At 37.6% G+C, this 26964-nt stretch overlaps 1 protein-coding gene across 2 annotated transcripts; it reads left to right on the top strand.

Annotated features, from left to right (window-relative positions):
- Positions 1-272: 272 nt before the first annotated feature.
- LOC110696528 (agamous-like MADS-box protein AGL12) lies at positions 273-26760 on the top strand. 2 transcript variants are annotated; one of them, XM_021873845.1, is made up of 7 exons: positions 274-735; positions 9252-9342; positions 10056-10117; positions 13356-13455; positions 25717-25758; positions 26224-26265; positions 26456-26760. In XM_021873845.1, exons 1-7 carry the CDS (start codon positions 554-556, stop codon positions 26546-26548), a joined length of 612 nt encoding a protein of 203 aa, XP_021729537.1. In that variant the 5' UTR covers positions 274-553; the 3' UTR covers positions 26549-26760. The 2 variants fall into 2 exon arrangements, with proteins under 2 accessions (XP_021729538.1, XP_021729537.1); XM_021873846.1 differs by lacking the exon at positions 25717-25758 and having other exon boundaries at positions 273-735.
- Positions 26761-26964: the final 204 nt, after the last annotated feature.

The raw sequence follows: 26964 nt of genomic DNA, 5'->3' as shown, positions 1-26964 counted from the left end.
ATTTTGACAAAGAATAATAACCTTGAAAGACTGTCTAACATTCGCAAACCCACTGAATAATCAACTATATATGTCATTCCAAAGCATCAGAATAATTTAATTTTAAGCCATATTTAGCCACCTTGGAATAGCACTATAAAAGTGATACTAAATTTTAATAAATAAATTCTCAAAAAAAAAAATTAAAAAAAAGTAAATAAAAATGGGGGCAGTCCAACATAAAAAGTTAGGGTAAAAAAATAATAAAACTATCGTCCTATAATTATTTGTAAAAACGATTTTAATAAAAAAGTTGTACTTGTATATATAAGAGGTCTCAATAGCTAAGAATGAAGAAACAAACGCTTCATTTCAGAAGCAAAAACACACAAATTTTCAAGCGGCAACTCCGAAGCTAGTTCAAACTAGTGGGGGGTTGTTTGCTATTAAGCATTCAATCACAAAAAATTTAATTTACAAAAAATATTTCATTGATCGATAAATAATTTGTTGGTTAATAATTTCTGAAGAACAACGAAAGAAAACAGAAACTTGGAGATCAAAGATTGATAGAATGGCGCGAGGAAAGGTGCAGCTGAAGCGGATAGTGAACCCGGTGCATAGGCAAGTGACGTTCTGCAAGAGGCGAGCAGGGTTGCTGAAGAAGGCTAAGGAGTTATCTGTTCTTTGTGATGCTGATATTGGGGTTATTGTTTTTTCACCTCAAGGCAAACTCTATGAACTTGCTACTAAAGGGTACGTACCTATACATTTTACGTGTAACATATTTATTTAATTTTTTTGCTCGGGCGATATCACAGGTCATTGTGCATATTTTTTAAAAATAAAATTTATAAATAAATTAGGTCATATAAACATAGAGATTAATTTCCTTTATCTTGAGGTTGATGATTTTATAAACAATGTCGGTTAAATTTACTTTTTGCAAAACATCAAAATTCATCATTTATTATTTAGTACTCCCTCTGGTTTTAAATACTTGCTCCACTTTTTATTTTTAAACGTTTAGAAATACTTGCTCCATTTTCTTATTTGGAAAGTTTTTGCAATATTTAATTCATTTTTCTCAACTAGTGGACCCAACATAAATTAATTTTATTAATTTGATATTCTCTCTCCTCCAATTCTCTCAATTATTTTGCTTTTTACAATTTTTTTTATTCTTCCACTTATCCCACTACCTCCATATTTTTTTACTTTCTCCAATTTCTCCTAAAATTTCACATATGAAGAAATAGAGTAAGTATTAAAAACTGATGGAGTATTTTTAAATTTAGTAGTCCGTATTGTTACAAGGGCTTAAATTGTCAAAAATTGGAATGTTAGATTTTTAGTTATAAGAACTTCTTTGAAAGCTAATACATTTTGTGGCAAACACAAAAAAGTACGAAAAGACGTTAGCTTAAAAATTGCAATACGTTTTTAAGTTACATATTTATAATTTACTTTCTCCATCCCTTTATTTTTGCCCTATTGCCTTTTTTAGAGTCAAACTTTGAAAATTTTGACCATAAATTACCGTTAATCTATAAAAGATAATTTAGTCATGAATGGTCTTGTTAGATTCATCTCATTGTATATTTTTACTAATATTAAGTTTTTATAATTTTACGTGTATGAAAATAAAGATATAGACGTTTTAATATGTATCTTGAAAACCGTGCACAGTCAAATAAAGCAAAAAAAAAAGAGACAGAGGGAGTAGGTGTGAGCAAATGAATGGAAAGATATGAGATTTATAATTTTAAACTGTAAAAATATAGATATATTAGTTGAAAATTAATTTTTATAAATTATAACTATGATTAACTCTTTTTAATTTAACTTTATTGACATATGATGCGTCATTTGAGTTCAACTTTATTAAACATCTGTGGTCTTCAACTTTATTAAACACCTGTGGTCATGGGTTCAATTAAGTAGAATATTGAAGTTTATGATGAGTTTACTATCTCTAATTAAGAGTTAATGACCTACAAAATATATATATATCGGTTATTGCAACATAGATATTTGCTTTAACATTTGTTTGTTTCATACTTTCTTCTTATTTTAACTTATTTTATCTTATTTCGAAAAAAAAAAAAAAAACTTAAGAAAAAATAATTTTAGATGAAATAATTTCTGAAAAAAATAAGTTTCATATATGTTCAAATAAAACAATTTTAGAAAAATAAGTTCAGACCAAATAATTTGTTGGATGTATCACTACAAGAACTAGCTTGTCCACTTACTGCTACTATGACTAATATGAAAATTATATGGTAGTCATCCTGCTTAAAATGACTAAGGATGACTACCATTATACTAATTTTTTATTGGTTTTTTTTTTATTTATTTTTTATGTCAAAATTAGTTAATAATGTTTTTTTGATTATTTTTATATTTATTATATTATATTTTTATAATTAATTTATGAATTATTTTTAATTTCAATAATAATACAAATTAAATTTTGTAAATTAATTAGGGAAATTATGAAAAAAAAAAATTTCAAAATTAATAAATGAATTATGAAAATTTGATAAATGATTTATAATCAATTTTGACATTAAAAACAAATCAAAATCAGTCAATAAAAACTTAGTATAATGGTAGTCATTTTAAGGATGATTACCATAGAATCATCCTAGCTGATAATGAAAATAACAATAACTTGCTAATAGTCTAATACATTGATTATTAGATACAATATTTTAAATGCATAACGTACGCTAATCACAAAGGGTGGTCATGATTAGTCTCTCCAAACATGATTGAATTTCCCTAACCAAAAAAAAGAAAAGAACTAAAAATTAAAAAACCAAACAAAAATATGGTTGAGTTGTAATTTTTTGCAACGAAAAAGTGTGGTCATGCTTATTAAACTAAACAAATGGATGACAAAGCAATGGATTATGATAAAAATGAACAATGATACCATTAGCACAAAAAATACTTACTATAACTTTTTAATGGAGTATTATCCTTAAGATTTCTTATAACAATTTTTGTTAGATGAGCGAATCAATCTAATATCATATCACTATCACTAATAAATAAAGTCGATTTCGCAGTCAGGTCACAAGATATCGACACTTGGCATTTCAGTTTTTTGTCAAGTGTTGAGCCATGTAGCCGACAAATAGGTATTATTGTGACACATAGGATGCTAAGTAAGCAAATTTTTGATAGATTTTTTAAGATAAAAATGTTGCTTAGTGTTTAATTATCAATGTACTTATACTATTTCATATATACAAAATTAATTATAACTTTTAATAAATATCATAATTCATTACTATTTCAATCATAAAATTCGTTTTAAAAAGTTTTTTTAAAATGAGATCCATTTATAATATATTTTAATAAAAAATAAAAAATCAAAAAAATTAATTTTACTTTGGTAAAAATACTTATAGTTCATTTGAAATAATTTAAGTGCAATAAAAAAAATATCAAGTTAATAATAACATAGATATCTATTTACAAATAAAACTACAAATGTACACTATTTTATAAATAAGTGATATGATATCGTATGTCTAAATATTTTACACTATCTAAAGGGGTTAAATGATCGTATTTAACATTCAAGCCAAAAACTTTAGGACAATCCGAGTATCGCCCGGGCACAAAACTAGTATATATATAAAGGAGAGTTTTTTCCCAAGATTTTAGAGCCACCTAGGATTTTTATTTTTAAAAAATTATTAGAGCGCCATGTAGGATTAGTATTTTTAAAGCGTTACTTATAAGATTATGCCACGTAAGATTGTTATTTTAAAGCGCCACGTAAGATTAAAATTAAAAATTTAAATTTATTATAAAAATAAAATACTATCTTTATAAATTGGAAATTTTATCTAAGAGAAAAGAAACAATTTATTATATTTCGTACATATAAAAAAAATACTATTAAACTTAAAAAAATGAAATTCACGTTCAATTGATATTTAAAAAAATTGGATTAGATAAAAAAAAATAATGAAAATATGACAAGTGATTATAATAAAATATTTTATAAAAATATACTAATAAAAAAAATGAAATCATGTTAAATTATAAAGGGGAGTTTTCCCAAGATTTTAGAGAGCCACCTAGAATTTTTTTTAGAGCGTTACATATAGGATTATGCCACGTAGGATTGTTATTTTAAACCACCACGTAAGATTAAAATTAAAAATAGGAATTTATTATAAAAATAAAATACTATCTTCTTTTTAAATTGGAAATTTTATCTAAGAGAAAAGAACAATTTATTTTATTTCGTATATATTAAAAAATACTATTAAACTTAAAAAAAAATATTCACGTTCAATTGATATTTCAAAAAAAATTAAAATATGACAAGTGATTATAATAAAATATTGTATAAAAATATACTGAAAAAAAAAATGAAATCACATTTAATTAAAAAAAAATTAGTTTTCACTCAAAAAAAAAATTAAATTAAATACAAAATATAAGAAAAAATCATTGAAATTAAAAATATATCTTTTCTCTTTTTCCAACAAAAAAAAAATTTAAATCATTTATCATTTATTCATCTTAAAGATTAAGTTCTACATTAACAAAATAAAATTGGCGAATGAAATTTTAAAGTTTAAATTAATAAATATAAAATATTATCTTTTGATATTAGGAATTTAATCTAAATATATAACGAATGAGAGAAAATTCACAATTTATTTTCAAATAAATAAAATAAAATTATTAAATGATAATATGGTATACTATGTACAACGAATAACTAAAGTAACAAATTTTATCACAAACATAGGAAAAAAAATAAGTTGTAAAAAAACAAAAACAAACCGTGCATCGCACGGGATTCATCTAGTTTTTACAATAGTAAAGTTATTTTAAAAAAAGTTATTAAACTATCCTTCGTGTTATCACGACCTATTTTATTAAATTTATATTGAAACTTTTATTGAAAAAAATAATTATTTTATACAATTTCTAAAAATATTAAATAAAATAAAATAATTTTGGATAAGTTAAAGTCAAATAAGTTCTGATAAAATTAAATAATACTTGTATGAAATAAGTTCAAATAAAGTAATTTGAGATAAAATAGTTTCAGACAAATTTAGATGAACCACACGTTTAAATAGACCCTTAGACTTGATTTAATTATTTTGATGAAAAATGTTGATTAGCTTAAGAAAATATAACATTTTGCATTTTATTTTGTGGCTGTGCTAGCTACTAATCAATTTGAGCACACAAAATCTTTTATTCCCTCCGTTTGATAATCCTCTTTTTTTTAAGACCCCTCCGTTGATAAATAAGTGCATTAATTGACTTATTTAGCCATTTTAGACAAGTGCATCACTTTTTTAATTGATAATATTCATCTATATTATATATATATAATTTTTTCAATCAGATATTTTTTTTTTAAACTCTCGATCTTTCCCACACTCCCTTTACGTATGTATAAAATATACTTCCATACTTTTTTTTCTTTTTTTTAAAAAAATACAAAGTATTAAATTTTTAACTTTACACATTTGCACACTTAAAAATTCACTTTAATATACTTATTATTTTAAAAAAATAAAATAAAATAAAAATTCACTTAAATATACTTGTCTAAACTTTGAGCATATAAAAGTGTATGCACTTAACCAAAGATTTAAACAACTTCTCTATTGCTTGTAATGAATAACTGAATCATTTCTTTCGAAAGTAAAAAAAAAAAAAGAAAAAAAAAAATAATAAAAAAAAAAAATTGAATTATTTCTCTTTTGAATGTCAACTTTCACAACTTTAATGTAAATTTTCACCAAAAGTATATAAAAGAAAGTATAATTGAATGAGATCTTGTTGAAATTGTTAATACATCGTATTTTTAATATGTGACTTTTTTATAATTTGTAACAATGTACAATTAAACTATTCATTTTTTTTAATACAATTAAACTATTCATAATCAAACTAATTCATTGAGAACCATGAATTGACAAAAAGCAAATAGTACAAAGGGAGTAGAACGGGAAACCTTTCTAATTTTACGTGCCATTGCGCAAAGTTTTAGTTATTTTTGTGTTTTTTGAAACTATGAAAATATTTAAAACTTCAAAAAACTTTTTGGCCTTTTGGACTAATGGTTTCATTATCTTAAAAGTCTTCTAGATTATAGCATCAGTTGGTCGTCACTTTTTTAAAATTGGTAAATAGTAGGTAGAGATATCTCATATGGAGAAACGATTGGGGGATTTTTTTTTTTTTTTTTTTTTGACAAACGCAAAAGCAAACGATTGGGGGATTGATGAGATAAAATATATTCTAAATTTCTTAAAACTTTCTTCAATCTTAAATGATTTAATCATTTTGATTTATTTATTTTAATTGTGCATATTTACCAATTCTTTATTTTGAATTTAAATATTTTCGAATTTCATATTAATAAAAAATTATAATAATTTAATATTTATAAGCTATTGATTGAAACAAATTAAATAAACCCAATATGATTATGTTTTACCACACATTTATTTATTGAGTGTAATTTAAAAAATTTCTCATCTTATAAATAGTGTCAATATTATTTCAATAGGAACGAACAAAAAGAATGAGAGAGAGTAGAATATTTATTTTAATTTTTTTGTTGGAGTCTTCAATAAAATTGAATTCATGTATGTGTTGTAAAAATAAAATGATGAGACAACAAATAACATATAATTCTAATTTTAATTACTTAAAACTTCAACGATTTTTCGACATAGGTTTTAATTAATTATTTATTTTGGGGATAAAAGTTAAGAAATGAAATTGTTAACTTATATACTTCATCCATATAAAAAAAGTTACCTCATTATTATTTTATCTAAATTTATTTTATTTTGGATATTGCTAACGAACGCCTTGTGGCGTTGGATAAACATTTAAAATATTTTCTAAAATGGTATTAATTTGGAAGTGCATGTCAAAATCATGCGCTGATCGGTGTAATTAATGCTTATTTTAATTTTGATAATATACTTTTATTTATTTTATCCAACGCCCTCGGAAGTTCTTTAGCTTTTGTCTTTTATATTATATAATAACATATTTTATTTTATTTGACCTAACTTCTTTCTTTTATCTGTAGTTATTTTATTTTATTTATTTGAATTAATCAAAACTTATATTTCTTTGAATTTGTGAACTTATTTTGTCTAAAATTATTGTATCTAAACATATTTTGTCAGAAATTATACTATCTGAATTTATTTTATTCGAGTTTGTATTATCTTCTTCTGCTAAAATGCCTTAATCTCATATGTGGGATCGACTACATGAACCGATATGAGGACTTCCTAGGAAGTAATCTATCCTAATACTACTCTCAATCATTATGACTAATGTCAAACGATGTGACAAAGTTTTACACTAGCTGTCACTGGCCTACTGTAACCCTCAACTAAAGGAGTTATTTGAGCTTATATTATCTAAACTTAATTTCTAAAAGCTTTTTTTAATCTGAAATTATCTTAACATTTTGAGAAATAAGATAATTTAAGATGAAATAAACAGACTCTTAATTCACAAGCGTGTCACTATCTCTCAGATTCTCACTATTTGTTCTCTACTCCAAATACATAAAGATAACACTACCTAACTACGGAGTACTAATTACTCTTAATAATTTGTAGGTAGGCTGTTTTTAAGGGCCCAAATTTGGGTTGGCCCGACCTTAATCAACATTATGGTTTAATAATTGTCTGTTTGGTATCATTGTGGTTTTCTATATTTTGGTTTTTTGTTTTTCAAAATCATATGATATACGCCATATAATGAAACAACACAACAAGTTAAACTTTCATACATGGCTGACTACACCGTGTGGCCAACCATCATGAGGGTTAATTCGTTTGTGTTATAGGGTTACTCGGTTAGTGTTACAGGGGTTACTTTGCTAGTGTCATAGGGGTTACTCGGTCACTGTTATAGAGATTACTCGAGTCACTATTACAGGGGTTACCCGGTCAGTGTTATAGGGGTTACTTTGTTTCTTTTGCAAGTGGCCACATGGTGTGGCTAGCCGCACACAAAATGCGTTGAACAAAAATTGGTCTAACTTACTAAAATCATGATAATTTTGAAAATTAATACTAATACTGTTTCGGGGTTTTCTGATGTCCTGCGGGAGAGTTACAATTCCGAGACTGGAACCGGACGCCTGTACCTGCAAAACAAACGGATGCTCCGGATGATTGGAGATCCGCCTCCGACGGTCAAGTTAGTACTTGATTAAGGAGTAATTAATGCGGAAATTAAAGTGATTGGGTCTCTCTAGGTGAGAGTGTTTAATGTGTGTAATCTGCGTAATCTCCCTTAATGAGGTTTAAGGGAGGTATTTATAACCTCGGGAAACGTGCCAATCTAGGTTTAGGTTAACCTTGGGCTGATTGGGCTTCCCTCGAAAGTTGGGCCTAGGTGACCGGCTTCTCCATTAGGCATGGAGTATGCCACGTGTCATGACATAATAAGTCCAGGGTGGACGAATAAGCGTGTGTCACGTGGCAAGCCCTGAGAGGTCCAAGTGGGGGACACATGGCAGGACCTGATTGGCCCACGTGGCGCATTTCGATTGGTGGGAGCACAATCCCCTAATCAAACACCTTTTTGTTTCCTTTTTTCGTTTCTGTGCTAAGAAAAACAGATAACTTAAAAAAAAAAAAACAGTACTAAACAAGCCCTAAGTTTTATAAAAATATTGTCTAGAAAAGACCTTTTCATGTTGCCCAATATTGCGGGTTTGGATACAAATTTTTGGTCTGAGCTTGGCTTTGGACTAAACGGACCACCCTTTCTGACAAAGACCCATGATCAAGTGTATAATCAATATTCAATAGTGATAAGATGTTAGAATTTCAGAAATTACTGAACAAACTTAAATGTATAATTCATTTGCCTTTATAGATGACATGTTTCTTTGAGCATCTTTGAGTACGTATGCTGATGCATTAGTTTAATCAATTGATTATCAAATTTATAATAACTCAAAAACGTTAATGTTTGAAAATTAATATAAAATGAGATAAATTGTAAATGATTTTACATGATTTTTCAAAAAAAAAAAAAAAAAAAAAACCACAAAAGCTAAATCAAAATATAATAGACTACGCGTATGTAATAGGGTTATAATCAAAACATACTAGGTATATTTAGAAAACAAAGCAAGTATAAATTTAAGCAAAAATTCAATATTTATTTTATTACATTTTGTTATATTTTTATTCATTATTGTTATACTAACCAGTGTACATTTTATGAAGAACCATGCAAGGGCTGATTGAGAAGTACATGAAGTGCACAAGTGGTTTTCTCCCAGCTGAATGTGACAGTGTCACACAGAAGCACTTACTGGTATTGCACTTCTCCCATTTACATAATTTTAATCCATATCTTATTATCTTTTAATGTTTTTTTTTAATTTTATTTTTTTTATATTTTATTTTATTTTATTTATACATGAACGTATTTTTTATTTTCTTTCAAAATATAATTCTTACCTCTCAAACAAAGTAAGTGCTTTTGGAAAAATGTTGGTCCATCAAAGATTCAAAGGTATTTTGGAAATCTACATTTCAATTAATTTTTTTTTACCATAAGCTACCTTGCATGATTTTTCTAATTCTTTAGCATTACTACAAAATTCAAATGTAATCTATAGATCTTATTACAAAATTAAAGATTTTAATAAAAATATGTCTTGGTGATAATGAATTTACAAATATATAAACTAATTCAAGAATGATTGCGTATAATAGTATCATGCATGCACATAGTAAGTTGATTGAGTTGGCAATGAAATTCGATGAGTCGAGCATTTGGTTTGATTTACATTCGATTGCATGAGTTCCAAAAAAAGTTATAATGTGTGTTTTATTGATATGTAATAACCTTGTTTCTAATTAATTTCCTACATAATTTAATTTAAAACCATTGTAATGCCATAACTATTTACTTGTTTCGTTTTACAAAGCTACACTCGTAATGATAGAGAATATACACATAATTTGCGTAGAACTGTAGAAGATTTACTTGGTTATTAATTGTGTAGCTTTTTTTTGGAATAGAAATCCAAGGATGAAGTCAACATGATGACACATGAGATCAAATTACTTGAGAAAGGGCTCTGGTACGGTATACGAACCATCACCGTACTAATTATCTTAATTATTCGTTTATTATTGGTTGAATTGTCTAAAAGAAGAAGCTAAAACCCCTTTATTTTTTTCTTTTTAAAATCACCATTTTTTTCCTTTTAATTGCATGTTATGAATGATAAAATGCTCACGGCCTCACATGCTTTATGATCACCAAGAATTTACTTAAGGTAATAGGATTTTGTGATTTTCGTTCGGTCTTACGACTTATGAGCGACAGATGCATATAGTAGGCATAGATCCTATTCTGTTCGAGTTTTTTTTTAGTTTTGCGTGGTCACAAGTTTAGTAAATTTAAAATAAATAAAGTTCAAATTAAACAATATTGGTCAGATACTCTTACAAAATAATGCTATAATCATGCCTTACACACATTTTTATATGGGGCTGGTCAAACCGTGTGACTGGGGTTACTTATAGGAGTTACTTATTCAGGGGTTACTTGGTCAGTTAGGGGGTTACTTATAGGAGTTACTTATTCAGGGGTTACTTGGTCAGTTAGGGGGTTACTTATAGGGGTTACTTATTCAAAGATTATTTATTCAGCGGTTACTCTATCGGTCAGGGGATTATTTATTTAGGGGTTACTTATTCAGGGTTACTCGGTCGGTCAGGGGTTACTTGATCAGGGGTTACTTATTCAAAGGTTACTTATTCATGGGTTACTCAGTTGGTCAGGGGTTAATCTCACATAGAAAACGCGCTAAGCGACTGAGTAAATCTAGAATAAGTAACCCCTGACTGACTGAGTAACCCGTAAATAAGTAACTCCAGAATAAGTAACCCCGCGGCGAAAACACGCTAACCGACTGAGTAATCCTAGAATAAGTCACACTTGACAGACTGAGTAACCCCCTATATAAGTAACCCCCAAATAAATAAGCCTTATAAATAACCCCAACTATACGGTGTGACCAACCTCACAGAAAAAGCACTGCACGCCTTATTATGGTACAAAATTGGTTAGAAGGTTAGCCTTCCTTTTCCAATTAATCATTTTGATTATCCGAGTAAATAGTCTAAATATCACTTTTGGCACTTATTCGTTTTGGTTTTTTGAAAATTAAATAAAAAAGACTCAAAGTACTAGAATAGTGACTGAAGCACAAAAAAACAACTCATACTGTTGTAACGAATACATAATCAAATAGAGTAACTTATATATCATATCATATCACTAATAAATAAAGCCATATCACTAATAAATAAAGCCGGTCTTGCAGTCAGACCACAAGACAACGATACTTGGCATTCCAATTTTTTCGCCAAGTGTCGTGCCACGTAGGAGATAAATAGGTATTATTGTGACACATATAATACTAAGTAAGCGATTTTTGGATAGATTTTTTAAGATAAAATTGTTAATAGAGTTTTATTATCGATAAAATTTTAATATTTCCTACATACATATAAAATTAATCATAACTTTTAATAAATATCCTATAACTCAATTCTATTTTCATCATCAAATTCGTTTTAAAAAGTTCATTAAAATAAGATCCATTTATAATATATTTAATCAAAAACTTTTATACGTAGCTAGCCAAACCGTGTCACCAACTATTACAATATCAGAGTTACTTCTTTAGTGCTGTAGAGGTTACTTAGTCAGAGTTATAGTGGTTACTCAATCATGTTATAGATAGAGGTTACTCAATTAGTATGACAGAGGTTAATCGATCAGTTTTATAGGGGTTACTTTGTCCAGCCAGATGGTGTGGTTAGCCGTATTCAAAATACATTGTTATTTAATTTATTTAAAAAATATTAGAGAATCAGTAAAATAAATTTTAATCGGTAAAAAAAAATTTTGGTTTGATAAAAATATTTTCAGTTCAGTAAAAATAATTTAAATCCAATAACAATAATTTCAAATCCATAATAACATATAATCTATTTACAAACAAAACTACAAAAAGTACATTATTATATAAATAAGTGATATGATACGTATGTCAAAATATCTTGTATTATCAAAAGAGATTACATGATCGTATTATTGAACATTCAAGCCAAAAAGTTTATCCTAAAATTTTATCAACAATCCGGGCATCAACATAGATATCTATTTACAAACAAAACTACAAAAATTACACTATTATATGATATTGTAAGTCTAAATATCCTGCATTATAAAAAAGGATTAGATGACCATATTTCACATTCAAGTAAAAAGTTTGTCCTAAAATTTTATCATCAATACAATTTGGGCATCGCCTTGGCACAATATCACTAATAAATAAAGCCGGTCTCGCAGCCAGGCCACGAGATAGCGACACTTGACATTCTACTTTTTCGCCAAGCGTCGCGCCACATAGGCGAAAATTAGATATTGTTGTGACACGTATGCTACTAAGTAAGTGAATTTTGGATAGTTTTTTTAAAGATAAAAATTTTGTATAGCGTTTTATTATCTATACTTCTAATATTTCATATATACAAAATTAATCATAACTTTTAATAAATATCCTATAACTCGGTTCTATTCCATCATAAAATTTGTTTTAAGAAAAATCTTTAAAATAAGATTCATTTATAATATATTTAATTTATTTAAAAAAATAATAGAGAATTAGTAAAAAAAAAACAATTTAAGTTCAATAAAAATAATTTCAAGTCAATAATAACATAGATATTTATTCACAAATAAAACTACAAAAAATACACTATTATTTAATTAAATAAGCGATATGATATCGTATGTCTAAATATCCTACATTATCAAAAGGGATTGTTAGGATGGTATTTAACATTCAAGCAAAAAAGTTTATACTCAAATTTTATCAACAATCTAGGCATCGCCCGGGCACAAAACTAGTATATATATATATAGTTAAGTTTAGGTCCAATTATAACAAATATCATGGAGTGAGTAGTATACGAAATATAATTTTGTGATTTTCATGTTTGGTCTATAACTTAATATCAACATGGTTTAAATGGGACATGTGGTATAAAACTTCATCAGATTAAGCCAAGTCAATATAAAAGGAGAGTTTGACCACATAATACTTCGTATGTGTTATTCCTTTTTACATCATACACTACGCATTCAAACATATACACTACTTATATTTCTATGTGTTTTTATTAATCATGTACGAAGTTTTAGTACATCAATAATACACAATCCATCAATTGACTACATACATATGCAATCTATGAGATTAATTTGCTACAAAAATGGGGAAAAAATTGAGCTGGTAATAGGTCCATATTTGGAGGGGCAGAAGGAGCGATGACCTTGGATGAACTGCATGCACTGGAAAAGCATCTCGAGTCATGGATTTACCAAATTCGTGCTACCAAGGTGCTTTTTAATTCTACTCTACTATGTATTTCCTTTTATCTTTTCTATTTTCTGCCCACCAACAAAATATATATATATATATATATTAATTCAATATTTTCTTTGTCCCACAAATATTATTTTATAACCCGTATTCACATTATTAAGGGGAAGTTATAAAATTGAAATTAAAATCAATAGTCACGTAGCTTCGGGGCCTCTAGTGTATATTTCATTCATGTTGCCCTACTACATTATGTTATTGTTTGCACCAAGTCGAGGTTTTGTTGCCTCAGCTCGTGCACCTACACCCATAGTTTGTGCCATTGTGGTCAATTACCTCAAAAATATTCTTATGGTTCTTATGTTGTAATGAAAAAAGGTACGTAGTATCTATAATTTGAATACAACTAATTTACCCATTGTTTGGGTCCAATTTAGTCCAATTGGGCCTGGTCACTGAATGATCCAATTAAAAGCCCAAGGTTAAGGTTCAACTCTCCAAATGTGCTAAAGTCAAAAATCAAACATCCTCAAAGCCATGTCAAGGTCAGTCAACGGCCCAATCAGCTTGGCCCAGCCCAACTGACTTCCGGGCCCAATCCGCCTCCTTCATTAGCCAAGGTATAAAAGCCAACAATTTGGTCAATTCTTGGTAAGACAATAAAGCCTCAAGCAACTAAACTCTTGCACAGCTTTCTCTCTCTAATATACTGACTTAAGCATCGGAGGGGCCTTCCTCGGCGTCCCCCCCGAGGCTAGTTTACGTGTATTTGTTGTGCAGGAAACCCTCGGCTCCTGCGTTGTTCGGACCGAGACCAAGTTCCCTCAAGATAAAAGGATCTTCCGAGATTCGATTGTTTTCATCCGAAACAATTTGGCGCCGTCTGTGGGGAACGCTACTAAATTTCGCGTCAGTCATCAAACACTCCGGCAGTCGCCATGACTAAGAGTGGAAAGAGTTCCAAGAAGGCTAAGAAGGGAGGAGGCCAGATTACGGTGAGGGAACGCCAGCCGGTTTATCCCTCCCCGGAGCAAGCCTCTTCCGAATCGGAGGCCCCCATTTCTCCGGAAAGGGAAGCCTCAAGAGGTCCTAGCCTCCAGGAGGAGAACACCTCGCACCACACTCGGCAGCCGGGGCCATCCCCGAGACCGAGTGGCTCAGGTGCGAGGAACTCCCCGCCGCGCCATAGCGTGCAATCCAGGTCACATCCGCGGGAGACTCCTCCCTCCGGACCCTCCACCGAGGAAGTGGCCAGAGCAGTGGCCATCTGCATGGAGTTCCTTAAAGCTCAAGGGGCTCCAATCCAGATGCCTGATGATCACCAGCCGAGAAACCAGAAAAGGAGGATCGGTCAGGATGATGGTGGACAAGTTCCACCACATAGAGAGCTCGGCCAGAGGTGGCGAGGGGACACCCGAAACTCCAGTAAGGAGAGGAGGAGGAACCCTCAACCCTCTGACCACTCTGAAGCTCAGAATTCCATGGGGCCCTCCAAGGACCCGGAATTCGCCCGCCAAAGCGTTCACGAACGCTTGGGTTCGAGGGAGGTGAGTGTGCATAGCCGCCTCACCTTCCCAGAGGATACCGGACCCCACCCAACCTTGTCTCAGCCGGGGACGAAAACCACTTCCACCTCTGAGAGAGGAGGGAGCGAGGTCCCTGAGGCCGGGTACAAGGGGAAGGCGGTCATGGTTCCATCGAACTCGCCCTTCCAGAAGTGGATTCTGGAAGAGCATGTGCCAACGGTCAAAATCCCGGCACATATTACTTACGATGGTACCTCAGATCCTAAGGATCACATTGCCTCTTACGAGGGGCACATGTATCTGAACCCGAGGTCTGAGGCTACCTGGTGTAAATACTTTCCTACGACCCTCAAAGGTGTTGCCCAATCCTGGATCACCAAAGGGCTCAAGGAAGGCTCCATAACCGGTTGGAACGACCTCTCCAACAAGTTCAAGAGCAAATTCTCTACGGCCAACCGCCGAGAGAAGACCACTGCAGAGCTAATGAGTCTGCAGCAGGCGGAGGACGAGAGCCTCCGCGACTATCTGACTCGCTTCAGCAACGAGTCATCCGGAATCACAAGCCTGGATCAAGGCCTGGCCGTGTTCGCGCTACGGAACGGCCTCCAAGCTGGAAAGTTCCTGGACTTCATGGTCATGCATCCCCCGCAGACCCTGGAGGAAGCCTTGGAAGCATCGGATAGGTTCATCCGAGCCGAGGAGTGGAACAGATCCAGGTCTCAGTCTCGTCCGAGAATTGAGAAGCCGAAAGGGCAGCAGCCCGAAGTCTCGGCGCAGAGGAAAGGGAAGGCTAAGGCCTCAGAACCGTCCTCTGCTGCCGAGCCGAAGAAGGAAAGACACTTTCCCTACACGGGAAGGTACGATTCATACACTCCACTCTCCCTTCCCCGTGCTAAGATTTTCAGCACGACGAAGGACGAGGGGAGATTCAAAAAACCTCGTCCGTTGCCTCCCTGGCATCAGACGAGGGGAAAGGACCAGTGGTGCGAGTTCCATGACTCACCCGGACATCGCACCGAGGACTGCGTCCAGCTGAAGGACCAGATTGAGGATCTGGTCCGCAAGGGGTACCTGAGCCAATACCTCGCGGACAGGCGCGAGGAGAAAAAAGCTGAAAAAGATTCTCGGCAGGACCTCAACTTCGCTCGGAAGAAGGATAAGGGACCTCAGGGCAAGGAGTCCCTCGACATCCTGGTTATTTCCGGGGGAATCTCGCGAGGCACAGCCAAACGCCAACTGAGGGGTCTAACCCATCAGATTCATCAGGCTGAGCTTCGGCAGTCCCAGTCACCGGCGCCGAACATCCTGTTCACAGCCGAAGACTGCGAGGGGGTGGTATACCCCCACGATGACCCACTAGTAATCATTCTGGGCATCGCCAACCGCAACGTCTGGCGGACCCTCGTCGACGGCGGTAGCGGGGCGAACATCCTCTTCCGAGGAGCGTTCGACCAGCTGAGGATGGGAGCCGAGCACCTGGCCCCCGCACCCTACCCGGTGTCTGGATTCAACGGCTCTTCCTCGTATCCTGACGGGAAGATTACACTTCCTGTCACCATCGGCGAAGGCCGAGCAGCTAGGAATATCATGGCCGAATTTTTGGTCGTAGATGCTCCATCTGCATACAACGTGATCATGGGGAGACCCCTCATTCACGGCATTCAAGGAGTCGTCTCCACGTATCATCAAATCATGATATACGTTTCAGACGAGGGACGCTCCGAGAAAATAAAGGGCAGTCAAAAAGAAGCCCGCCGATGCAATCACCTCAAGCCATCCACGTCTCGCCGAGGCGACCGTGGCGATGGGGAGGAAAAGCACCGGGACCGAAACGCCAAAAAGCCGAGAGGCTCAGACGTTTCGGCTAATGAAGCCCCAGACAACGAGAAATCTGATGGGGGCCAAAAGGCTGACTCCGCCTCAGAGCCGAACGACTCTGATGGCCAGCCGCGGTCAGGAAAGTCTGCTAATATTGATAGCAGGCCGGAATTCGAGGAATCCAACTCTAAGAGCATGGAGACGGATGACCTGACCGAGTCAATAGAACTGACCGTAGGAGATCCGAACAGATGTGTTAGCATCGGGTCGTCACTGGAGCCAAACACCCGTGCGGCACTCGTCCAACTCCTACGGGCCAGTGGAGACGTGTTCGCCTTCTCGGCCGCAGAAATGCCCGGGATTGATCCGGACTTCGTCTCCCATAGGCTTAATGTCGACCCCTCCAGTCGACCCATTAAGCAGAAAAAGCGGAACTACTCCGCCGAAAAGAACCAGAACATCGCAGCTGAGGTCGATAAGCTCCTAGATGCTGGGTTCATTGAACCCTGTCAGTATCCGGAGTGGCTGGCCAATGTTGTAATGGTTCAGAAGGCAAATGGTAACTGGAGGATGTGCGTTGACTTCACGGACCTGAATAGGGCATGTCCCAAGGACTCCTATCCGCTGCCGAGGATCGACCAACTGGTCGACTCGACAAGCGGGCATGCTCTGCTCAGTTTCATGGACGCATTCTCGGGATACCATCAGATCTTCATGCACCCCGAGGACCGAGCTAAAACAGCGTTCATAACAAGTTCCGGGTTGTACAATTACAGAATGATGCCCTTCGGATTGAAAAATGCGGGGGCAACATATCAGAGGTTGGTTGATCAGGTTTTCGCCGAGCAAAAAGGCCGAAACATGGAAGTTTATGTTGACGACTCAATCGTCAAAAGCATAAAAGAAAAAGATCATGTCACGGACCTAGCCGAAACCTTCGCCACCCTCAGAAAATACAAAATGAAGCTGAATCCGAAGAAATGTGTCTTCGGCGTGAAGTCAGGCAAGTTCCTCGGCTTCATGGTCAGCAAGAGGGGGATTGATGCAAACCCCGCCAAAGTACAAGCTGCTTTAGACCTCCCCGAGCCGAAGACAAAAAGGGATATTCAGCGTCTAGCCGGGAGAATGGCTGCCTTGTCCAGGTTCATCTCACGAGCCTCAGACAAAGGGCTCCCTTTCTTCAAGGCGCTGAAGCTCCAAAATTCAAAAGGCATTGAATGGGGAGACGAACAAAAGTCAGCCTTTCAGCAGCTCCGTGAACACCTGGCTCAACTCCCAACACTGGCAAGGCCAGTCGTAGGAGACATCCTATACTTATACGTGGCGGTCAGTCCAGCCACGGTAAGCGCGGTGCTGCTAAGGGAAGAAGAAAAAGTTCAACAGCCGATCTATTTCGTCAGCCACACCCTGACGGATGCCGAGACGCGCTACCCATTGTTAGAAAAAGTGGCTTATGCAGTGGTGGTGGCTGCTCGGAAGTTGCGACCCTATTTTGATTCTCATCAAATAGCGGTTCTAACTGATCAGCCGTTAGAGAAAGTCCTCGGCAAGGTTGAAAAATCCGGTAGACTAGCAAAGTGGGCTTTCGAGCTCACCGAGTTCAGTATCGGTTATCAGCCGAGAACAGCCATCAAGGCGCAAGCCTTGGCAGACTTCTTGGCCGAGTGCTCCTATCAGGAGACTCTGGATGCAAGGAGGAAAATCTGGACCGTCTTCACGGATGGGTCCTCCACCGTGAACGGTTCGGGGGCAGGGGTCGTCATCACCTCTCCCGAAGGCAAAACCTTCGAGTATGCACTAAAATTTTCATTCAAAGCCTCTAACAACGAGGCCGAATATGAAGCAGCCATTGCTGGCTTAGACCTGTGCATATCGTTGGAAGCCGAGCATGTCTACCTCAAGACAGATTCTCAGCTGGTCGCCAATCAGATCCGGGGGGAGTATGAGGCTAAAGAGCCTTCAATGGCAGCTTACCTCACAAGGATCAAATCGACAATTGCGAAGCTGAGATCTTTCGAAGTAGAGCTGATCCCAAGGGGTCAAAATGCTCAAGCGGACGCACTCTCCAAACTTGCAAGCTCAACTCTGACTGAGTTAAGCCGTTCTGTCTATGTGGAGGTGCGCCGAGAAAAGAGTGTAGCCGAAGCAATATCAATCTGCTGCGCTGCACTCGAGCCGAGCTGGATGGATGACATCCTGGCTTATAAACTCAGGGACGAGCTCCCCGAGGATAGGAATTCGGCCTCCAAGATAAAGCGGATCAGTTCACGATTCCTCGTCTTCGGCGGCCAACTCCTCAGAAAATCCTTCTCCGCTCCATTATTGAAATGCGTGGGTCCAACGGATGCCGACTATATTCTCCGAGAGATTCACCTCGGCATCTGCGGAAACCACATAGGAGGGAGAACCTTAGCCCACAAAGCTCTCAGGGCAGGGTATTTTTGGCCTACAATGATCTCGGATGCAAAGAACATGGTCAGAAAATGCGAGAAATGCCAAAAATTTGCACCGGTAATCCATCGGCCATGCCTAGATCTCCAGCCAATTCTTAATCCTCTTCCATTTGCACAATGGGGGTTGGATATTCTGGGACCCTTTCCCGAGGCCCCATACAAAAGAAAGTGGCTGATAGTCGGAATCGACTATTTCAGCAAATGGATTGAAGCGGAAGCTGCTTCAAGCATATCTGAGCAAACTGTCAGACAGTTCATCTGGCAGAACATAATAACTCGGTTCGGCATCCCGAAAGTTTTTGTGTTCGACCACGGCAGACAGTTTGACAACCTGCCCTTGCGCCGATACACTGATCAATTCGGGATAAAATTGGCTTACTCCGCGGTTTGCCACCCTCAGAGTAATGGCCAAGCCGAAGCCGCAAATAAACAGATCCTTAACGCTCTCAGAAAAAGAGTAGAGGATCAAAAGTCCAAGTGGGTAGAGGAACTTCCGGGAACCCTCTGGTCACTCCGGACAACCGAGAAGGAGGCAACGGGGCATTCACCTTTTCAGCTGGTGTATGGATCCGAAGCAGTGCTTCCAGTGGAAGTGGGCTCAGAAAGCCTACGAGTGAATCTCTTCTCAGCCGAGGAAAATGAGCAGCTCATGAAAGAGTCCCTCGACTTCCTTGACGAGATTAGAGATCTAGCCCGAGAAAGGATGGCTGCACACAAGCTCAGAATGAGCAAGTCCTACAACCGAAGAGTCTATCAACGACCTCTCAGAGTTGGGGATTTAGTTTTGAGGAATGCTGCAGCTGTTCAAAAAAGTCACATTCATGGCAAACTCTCAGCATCTTGGGAGGGACCTTATGAAATTTATCAAGAGCTTCAGCCCGGTACCTTCAGACTCAAACAAATGGATGGCACCGAGCTGAAAAACCATTGGAATGCCGATGTGCTCAAAAAATACTATGTGTAAATCCTTCGGATAGTACAATCTATGTAAGTACACTGATTCTGTTTACAAAAAGGCCATCGAGCCAGTATTCATTCAGATTGCGTGTATTCTTTAAGTCTTTATGCTTTCTACGGTTTTTTCAAAAATTCAAGGTTTCATTCGGCGCTGTCCGGGGTATTGCATAATGATGCCTTGTACCTCGGCAAGCCGTAAAACCTGCCAAAAAAGGATACAAGCCCGAAGTATTGCATAGTGATGCCTTGTACTTCGGAGAAGCTGTTCCTTTGGGCAAAAAGGCCATAGACTTATCCGAAACATAGCCTAAAAAATAGGAACTGATAAAGCCCCGAAGTATTGCATAGTGATGCCTTGTACTTCGGATGAATCAGTTCCGGGTGGTAGTTGCAACTCTGAAGTATTGCATGATGATGCCTCGTACTTCAGATAAACTGCTGCCCCGGCATGGTGTTTCGGATAGTTGTTCCCTTGGATGAATTGAAGAAAGTGTCACAAGAGTACCATCTCTAGAGTGAAAACTCTCAGGTGGGAAATCAGTACTTTAAAAACAGATGTAGAAAATAAAGCAAAGTGTTCAAAGATCCTCGGCTTAGCCGAGAAAAATTATCAGCCATTCCAGAATTCAGAAGACCTCATCTTCAGATTTCTGGGGGGGCAGAGGGAAATAGAGAAATGGCACAACTGATCTAATACCCTTCAGCTCAGCCGAAGTTTGATACTTATGTCAGTTTTTTCACAAGTTGAAAACATCCGAGTACAAACGGCAAAAAGAAGTCTCAGCAGAAATGATTCTCGCTAGCCGAAGTTCTGCACTTAGCAAATATTTGAAAGATCATTCAAAGAAAGCAGTAAAGTGCGAAGACTGGTAAAGCGAAGAAAAAAAAATACACAAGAAAGCTGAGAAAGTGAACTTCTTTGAAATAAAAATGTTGAATTACAAAAATAGTCGGCAGCCGCCCACAAGCGGAAAGTAACAGCTGCCGAAATACGTACAGGCAAAATAAAAATATAATAAGCTGTTGTACGATAAGGCAAGCTGAAGCAAAAAAAAACAAAAGGCAAAAACTCAGAAAGCGGCAAGTCTAAAGTTAAGCACATGATGAACCGCAAGATTCTGAAGACGACTGCCCGAGTTCCTATGCTTCAGCCGGAGGATCAGACTGATCAGCGTTGAGTCCCATGGTGGCCTCAGCCCCAGCAGCAGAAGAGGCGGGCTTTGCACTTTGCCGAGCCTCCCTTTCCCTCTGCTCAGCTTCCAACTCCAGTCTTTCAGCTTCCTCTTCGGCTTCCTCAGCCTTAAGAATTTCAGCTTCAGCTGGAGTTGCATACTTCATGTGAGGGTCTTCGGGATTCTGGACCCACTCAGCACATTTAGACCAGTCCAGCTTCGGCTCAGCATGAAGGCAGAGTCTTCGGCATACTCGGAATCCGTTTCTGAAACCCATCTCATATTCCTCTTGGGTGTAAACACGGACTTTGAGTAAAGCCTCAGCATCAGCCAGCTTCTTCTGGGTCTCCTCCAAGTCCTCCTTGGATTTCTTCAGCTGTTCAGCGACTTTGGAGGAGGACCCCTTCAGCTCATTCAGCTCTTGCTGAATTTGGAAAGCCTTTGTCTGAGCTTGGGCCACTTCAACTTTCTGGATCAGCAGTTGATCCTCAGCCTCTTGGAATTTAGCTCTTTGAGCTTCAGCAGCAGCAGCAGCCTCTGAGAGTTGGACGTCTTTGGCCAAGAGCAACTCTTCAGCAGCCATTCGGCTGGCTTCAAGAGCCTCTAGACGCTGCTGCACTTCAGCTTGTGCAGCAGTTCCTTCTTGAATTCGGCTCTCAATAGCAGCCTTGAATTTGGAGACGTCCACTCCCATATGCTCCTGGAGGAATTTTTCCCCTTCCATCAGTGGGGGAAAAACCTCCATCTCCATAGCATCGCAGAAGGTTTTCAGAGCTTCGGCAGCTTTTTTACCGTACTCCTCAACCTCCTGCTGCTTCTCTTCAGCTGCTGCTTGCTTCAGCTTAGCAAGCTTAACTTCCTCTTCAGCCACCTTCCTTTCGTGCACAGCAGCGTCTACCCTATCTTGTAGGGTATCAATCAGCTCTACAGTGAGAGTCTGATTGTGCACGAACTGAAAACAGGAAGACAAAAAAAATATAAGTAATAAGAAAAAAATAGAGCTGAATTTCGGAGGAAATGAAGGAAAATTACCTGCATCATCAGCAGTTGGTTAGACCTGGCTGGGTCAGGAACTGATCTACTGGATTCGCCCATCCCAGCAGTGGCCTTCAGCGACCAGATCCTTGCCCTGTCTACTTCGGACATGCCAGCAAAATTGCCGAAGTAGGCTGCAGCTCCTTCTCGGTTTTGACCCCATATGAGGTCCCAGATGTGATCTGGGATTGGAATTCGGGGGGCCGAGAAACCCATTTCTCCAGAATGCAGAGTCTGGAAAGAAGGGAAGGACGACGATGGAGCTTGATTAGCTTTGGTTGTCTCAGCATCGTCCTTCTCAGAGGAGTCAAGTACTATGACCTCCTCTTCTTCAGGGGTGAGGACGAAAGCCTCAACCTCTCTTGCGATATCTGCCGTGAAGCCTTCAGCACTTGACATCACGGCATCTTTATTTCCGTGCTCAGCAGCACTCTCCTTGATTTCTTCTTGGACCCCTCCCTTAGGTTCGGGAGTCCTCTGATCCACCTCCATCTCAGGAGGTGGCGGAGGGGTCTTTTGAGGAGATTGGGGTGTTGGCTGGGGAACCCTCGGCGATCCATTGCCTTCCTCAGGTTCCCTTATTGCGACGCCGATGGTCATCGGCCTCTGCTGAAAGTCATGAGGGCCGATGATGGCCATCCTTCGGCGCCTTTTCAGAAGGGGCTGCTCGTCCATATCTGAGTCTGAAGACTCTTGTATTTGATCTTCGGGACGAACAGGAGCTTTGCCTTCTCTGTGTCTGTTACTCTCTTCAGACTGTAACAGACAGGGGGGAAGAAGAGTGTGAGTAAAAAAAAAAAAAAGAAGAAAGACAAAGTTAAGTCTAAAGGCTCACCGAGGTCTTCAGCAAAGCCTCGTCTTCTTCAGCTGCCCTAGCCGCAGCTTCTTCAGCAACTCTGGAGGACCCTTCTCCACCTTCACAAGCTTCAATAACCCGTGCAACCTCTTCGGCTGTACGGGCAGCTTCAGCTTCTTCTTCCAGCAGCTGAAACAAGGGATCTCTCTTCTTCCACCAAGGCTTCTGCCTCTGATACAGAGCAACAGCCTCAATTTGGAAGTGGGAAGAGTCTAGGTGAACCTCTCGGCGCCTTGGTTCAGTGATAGGGGGAGCCCGATCAGTTACGACTCGTTCTCGGTTGACGCCAAGGCGAGCGTAATCAATGCCGATGTTGGTCTCGTCCCGTTCTGAAAAAGAAAAGGGGAGAAGTCAATTCAGTTAGTTCGGCACATCACAAGAAAGCAAAATGAAAGAAGAAAAGAGATAATTAAAAGGCCTCGGCCCCAGCCGAAGAAGATTACCATCCCTAAACTTTCGGCTGAGGCCGACAGCTGCCAGCATATTCTCTTGGAAAACATAGTGCGTATCGGGGAGCCAAGTCTCCGGGATATGCTGCATTCGGCCGCTGCCTCCCCGGTTCGGCAGCTTGCCGAAGATGTTCTGCTGATTAAGGTTCGGGTCTGGCCCGCTATCTTCGGGAGGACCTAAACTTCCCATATCAGGATCCGGCTCGGCAAGATACCGGGGAGCGCTGAAAACGTAAGGGTGGCTCGGCTCCGTGGGTGCCCTAACCCAAATCCATTGACCTCTCCAGTCCTTGTCTGAAGAGTCGTTCGGCCACATGGTTAGGAACGGGGGCCGAGACTCAATCCGATACCACCCAGAGCCATGGCATCCGTGCCCACTTTGAATGTTTGGCACTAGCCGATGGAGCCTTTTGAAGCAATGCAGGTTCGGCACGTACCTGAAGAATTTGCAGACCCATAAGTACGTCATTACCCTTCGGATGCTGGTGGGGGTCAGCTGGCACAGGGAAATGTTGTAATGGATCAGCAAGTCTCGGACGAAAACGTCCAAAGGGAACCTCAGCCCATACTGAAGCTGTCTCGTGTACACCCCCACATACCCCGGGGGTGGACGATGGATTCTATCGGATGCTGAGGGCATTCGGCACCAATATCCATCAGCTTCAAAAATGCCGTAGTGCAACTCAATTTGCTCGGCAAATCGATATTGATCGGCGTTCTCTACCCACCATGAGTAGGGGCGGTTCTTTATCATGGCCGAAGCGACTTCGGCATTCTCCCACTCTGAAAACCCAGGGAGGATATCCCAAAGGACAGCGGGAATTTCATCGTCCCGTCCAGAAGCACTCGGCTCATCCGTTCTCTGAGGAGGAGCCGAAGAAATGGGAGTCGCCCTAACCCCTTCAGCAGGGTCAGACTCTGTCCTTCGTCCATTCCAGGTCCCAATCCTGTCCCTGGGATCGGGGATTAGCCTTGCTCTTCTTGGAGCACGGGCTCCACCTCTAACTCCCCTCACCATTGACGAATTTCGAAGGAAAAAGTCGAAAAAGGGGAAAGAGTGCAAAGTCGAAGAAAGATGAAATAAAATCAAAGGAATTTACCTTGATCTGAAGCAAAAGCCGCCGATTTACGAATTGGTAGTGACAAGTCTCAGCTTCTAAGCTTAATGCTCGGGGAATTTGCGAAGTTTTGATGCGGGCTCTTGAGCGTTCTTGAGAATTCTGGGTTTGTGTTGATGAATGAGTGGGGAGAGAAGACGCGCCTCTATTTATATCTCCAGAAATGGGAATTCAAGGAGTCTGCGTTTCAATTTCTCTCAAGCACCCCACTAAGTAACCGTTAAACACACGACCTTGCAGTTAAGTCGCCCACTACCCGTCCAACTTCCGCAATTATCCACATTAACTGTTGTTATCTCATTAATCATGGGTTAATTACGGTTTAAATTCACATTTTTGGATTAACAAATCATTCACTTCCCTCCTTTTCTGATTAAATCAAACCCGACCCGTCATCCTTCCAAATCGGGTTTGGGGGGCAAGTTGTTTGGGTCCAATTTAGTCCAATTGGGCCTGGTCACTGAATGATCCAATTAAAAGCCCAAGGTTAAGGTTCAACTCTCCAAATGTGCTAAAGTCAAAAATCAAACATCCTCAAAGCCATGTCAAGGTCAGTCAACGGCCCAATCAGCTTGGCCCAGCCCAACTGACTTCCGGGCCCAATCCGCCTCCTTCATTAGCCAAGGTATAAAAGCCAACAATTTGGTCAATTCTTGGTAAGACAATAAAGCCTCAAGCAACTAAACTCTTGCACAGCTTTCTCTCTCTAATATACTGACTTAAGCATCGGAGGGGCCTTCCTCGGCGTCCCCCCCGAGGCTAGTTTACGTGTATTTGTTGTGCAGGAAACCCTCGGCTCCTGCGTTGTTCGGACCGAGACCAAGTTCCCTCAAGATAAAAGGATCTTCCGAGATTCGATTGTTTTCATCCGAAACACCCATTATCCAATTGCAGATGAAAATTATGTTTCAGGAGATTCAAGTTCTGAAGAACAAGGTTAGTTTAAATCATCTATCTGAGTATTTTTTTTTCTTCTAAATTGGCAATTATGTTCTTTAATTGAGTTTGCTAATATTTTGGAAAGTTGTATATGTTTTTTTCTAAAAAAATAAAATATAGGAAGAACTAGGGATTAAGCATAACATAATTTAAATGCATAACTTCTCAAGAGTTGACTTATATAATAGAGATTCATAAAGGCTAATATTATGGCCTGGTTTTACAAACACGCAAATTTAGGTGTTGCAATAATATAAAACATAAGAATTATTAAATAAATAACCTTTTAAACATATACTTTATGGAAGTGAAAACTAAAAGGCTTTTTCTCTAGTTAACTAAAGGCTTAAATAAAATACTTAGATTTAGTTCTTTATTTTTGTTATGATACTAATCTTTTTACTCTATACAATTTATTGTTTTCTTAATTTAATAGAAAATCTATTTGGTTTGATTGTTCAGGAGGGTGTCCTGAGGGCTGCGAACAACTATCTTCAACAAAAGGTTGCTTAATTTTTTATCATTCCTTGACATTTTGCTTATAATAAATACTTTATTTTGGTCCATCCGAATTTAATTGTCATATTAGTAATTCATATTACAATATTAGTATGACGATTAATTCTGAGTGGAGAGGGTATTATCGATATTGTTTACAGTGTATAAACTTTTTCATTACCTTCCACAATTGCAGGTTGAAGAGCAACATGGGTTTTATAATGTTGAACCACTGACAACTAACATCCCATACACACTGACTATACCAAATGAAATATACCAATACTAGTTAGTGTACTAACAACATATATTTCTTTGTAGTTTAATGAATAAAATTGAGATACAATTTGGCTCAATCTCTATGTAATGTATCTCTCTCTAAGGTTTGAGATCAAACTATTGAAACTTTGTGTCATGATTTTGCTTAGTGGTTGCTTGTATAATACACTGAATTATGGCATAAATTTATGTATTGTGACCAATGTATTTGGTATGGTTTTATTTGATTTTTTTTAGTTACTACTAACTACATTCCCTTCCAAATAATATGTCTCTTGTTATTGACTAAAAAAAACAACTTCACGCAAAGCTTAGATCAAAATACTTTAACATTATACTTTAAATTTGTTGGTGCATATCGATGGAAGATTTTGACACTTCACTTCAAAATTTGTTTATTATATGTATTAAAATTAATTATTTCGA

This window comes from Chenopodium quinoa, unplaced genomic scaffold, assembly GCF_001683475.1.
Source record: "Chenopodium quinoa cultivar QQ74 unplaced genomic scaffold, ASM168347v1, whole genome shotgun sequence".
NCBI classification, from domain to species: domain Eukaryota; kingdom Viridiplantae; phylum Streptophyta; class Magnoliopsida; order Caryophyllales; family Amaranthaceae; genus Chenopodium; species Chenopodium quinoa.
The sequence above is the reverse complement of the archived record's forward strand: the minus strand, read 5'-3'. Positions and strand labels throughout refer to the sequence as shown.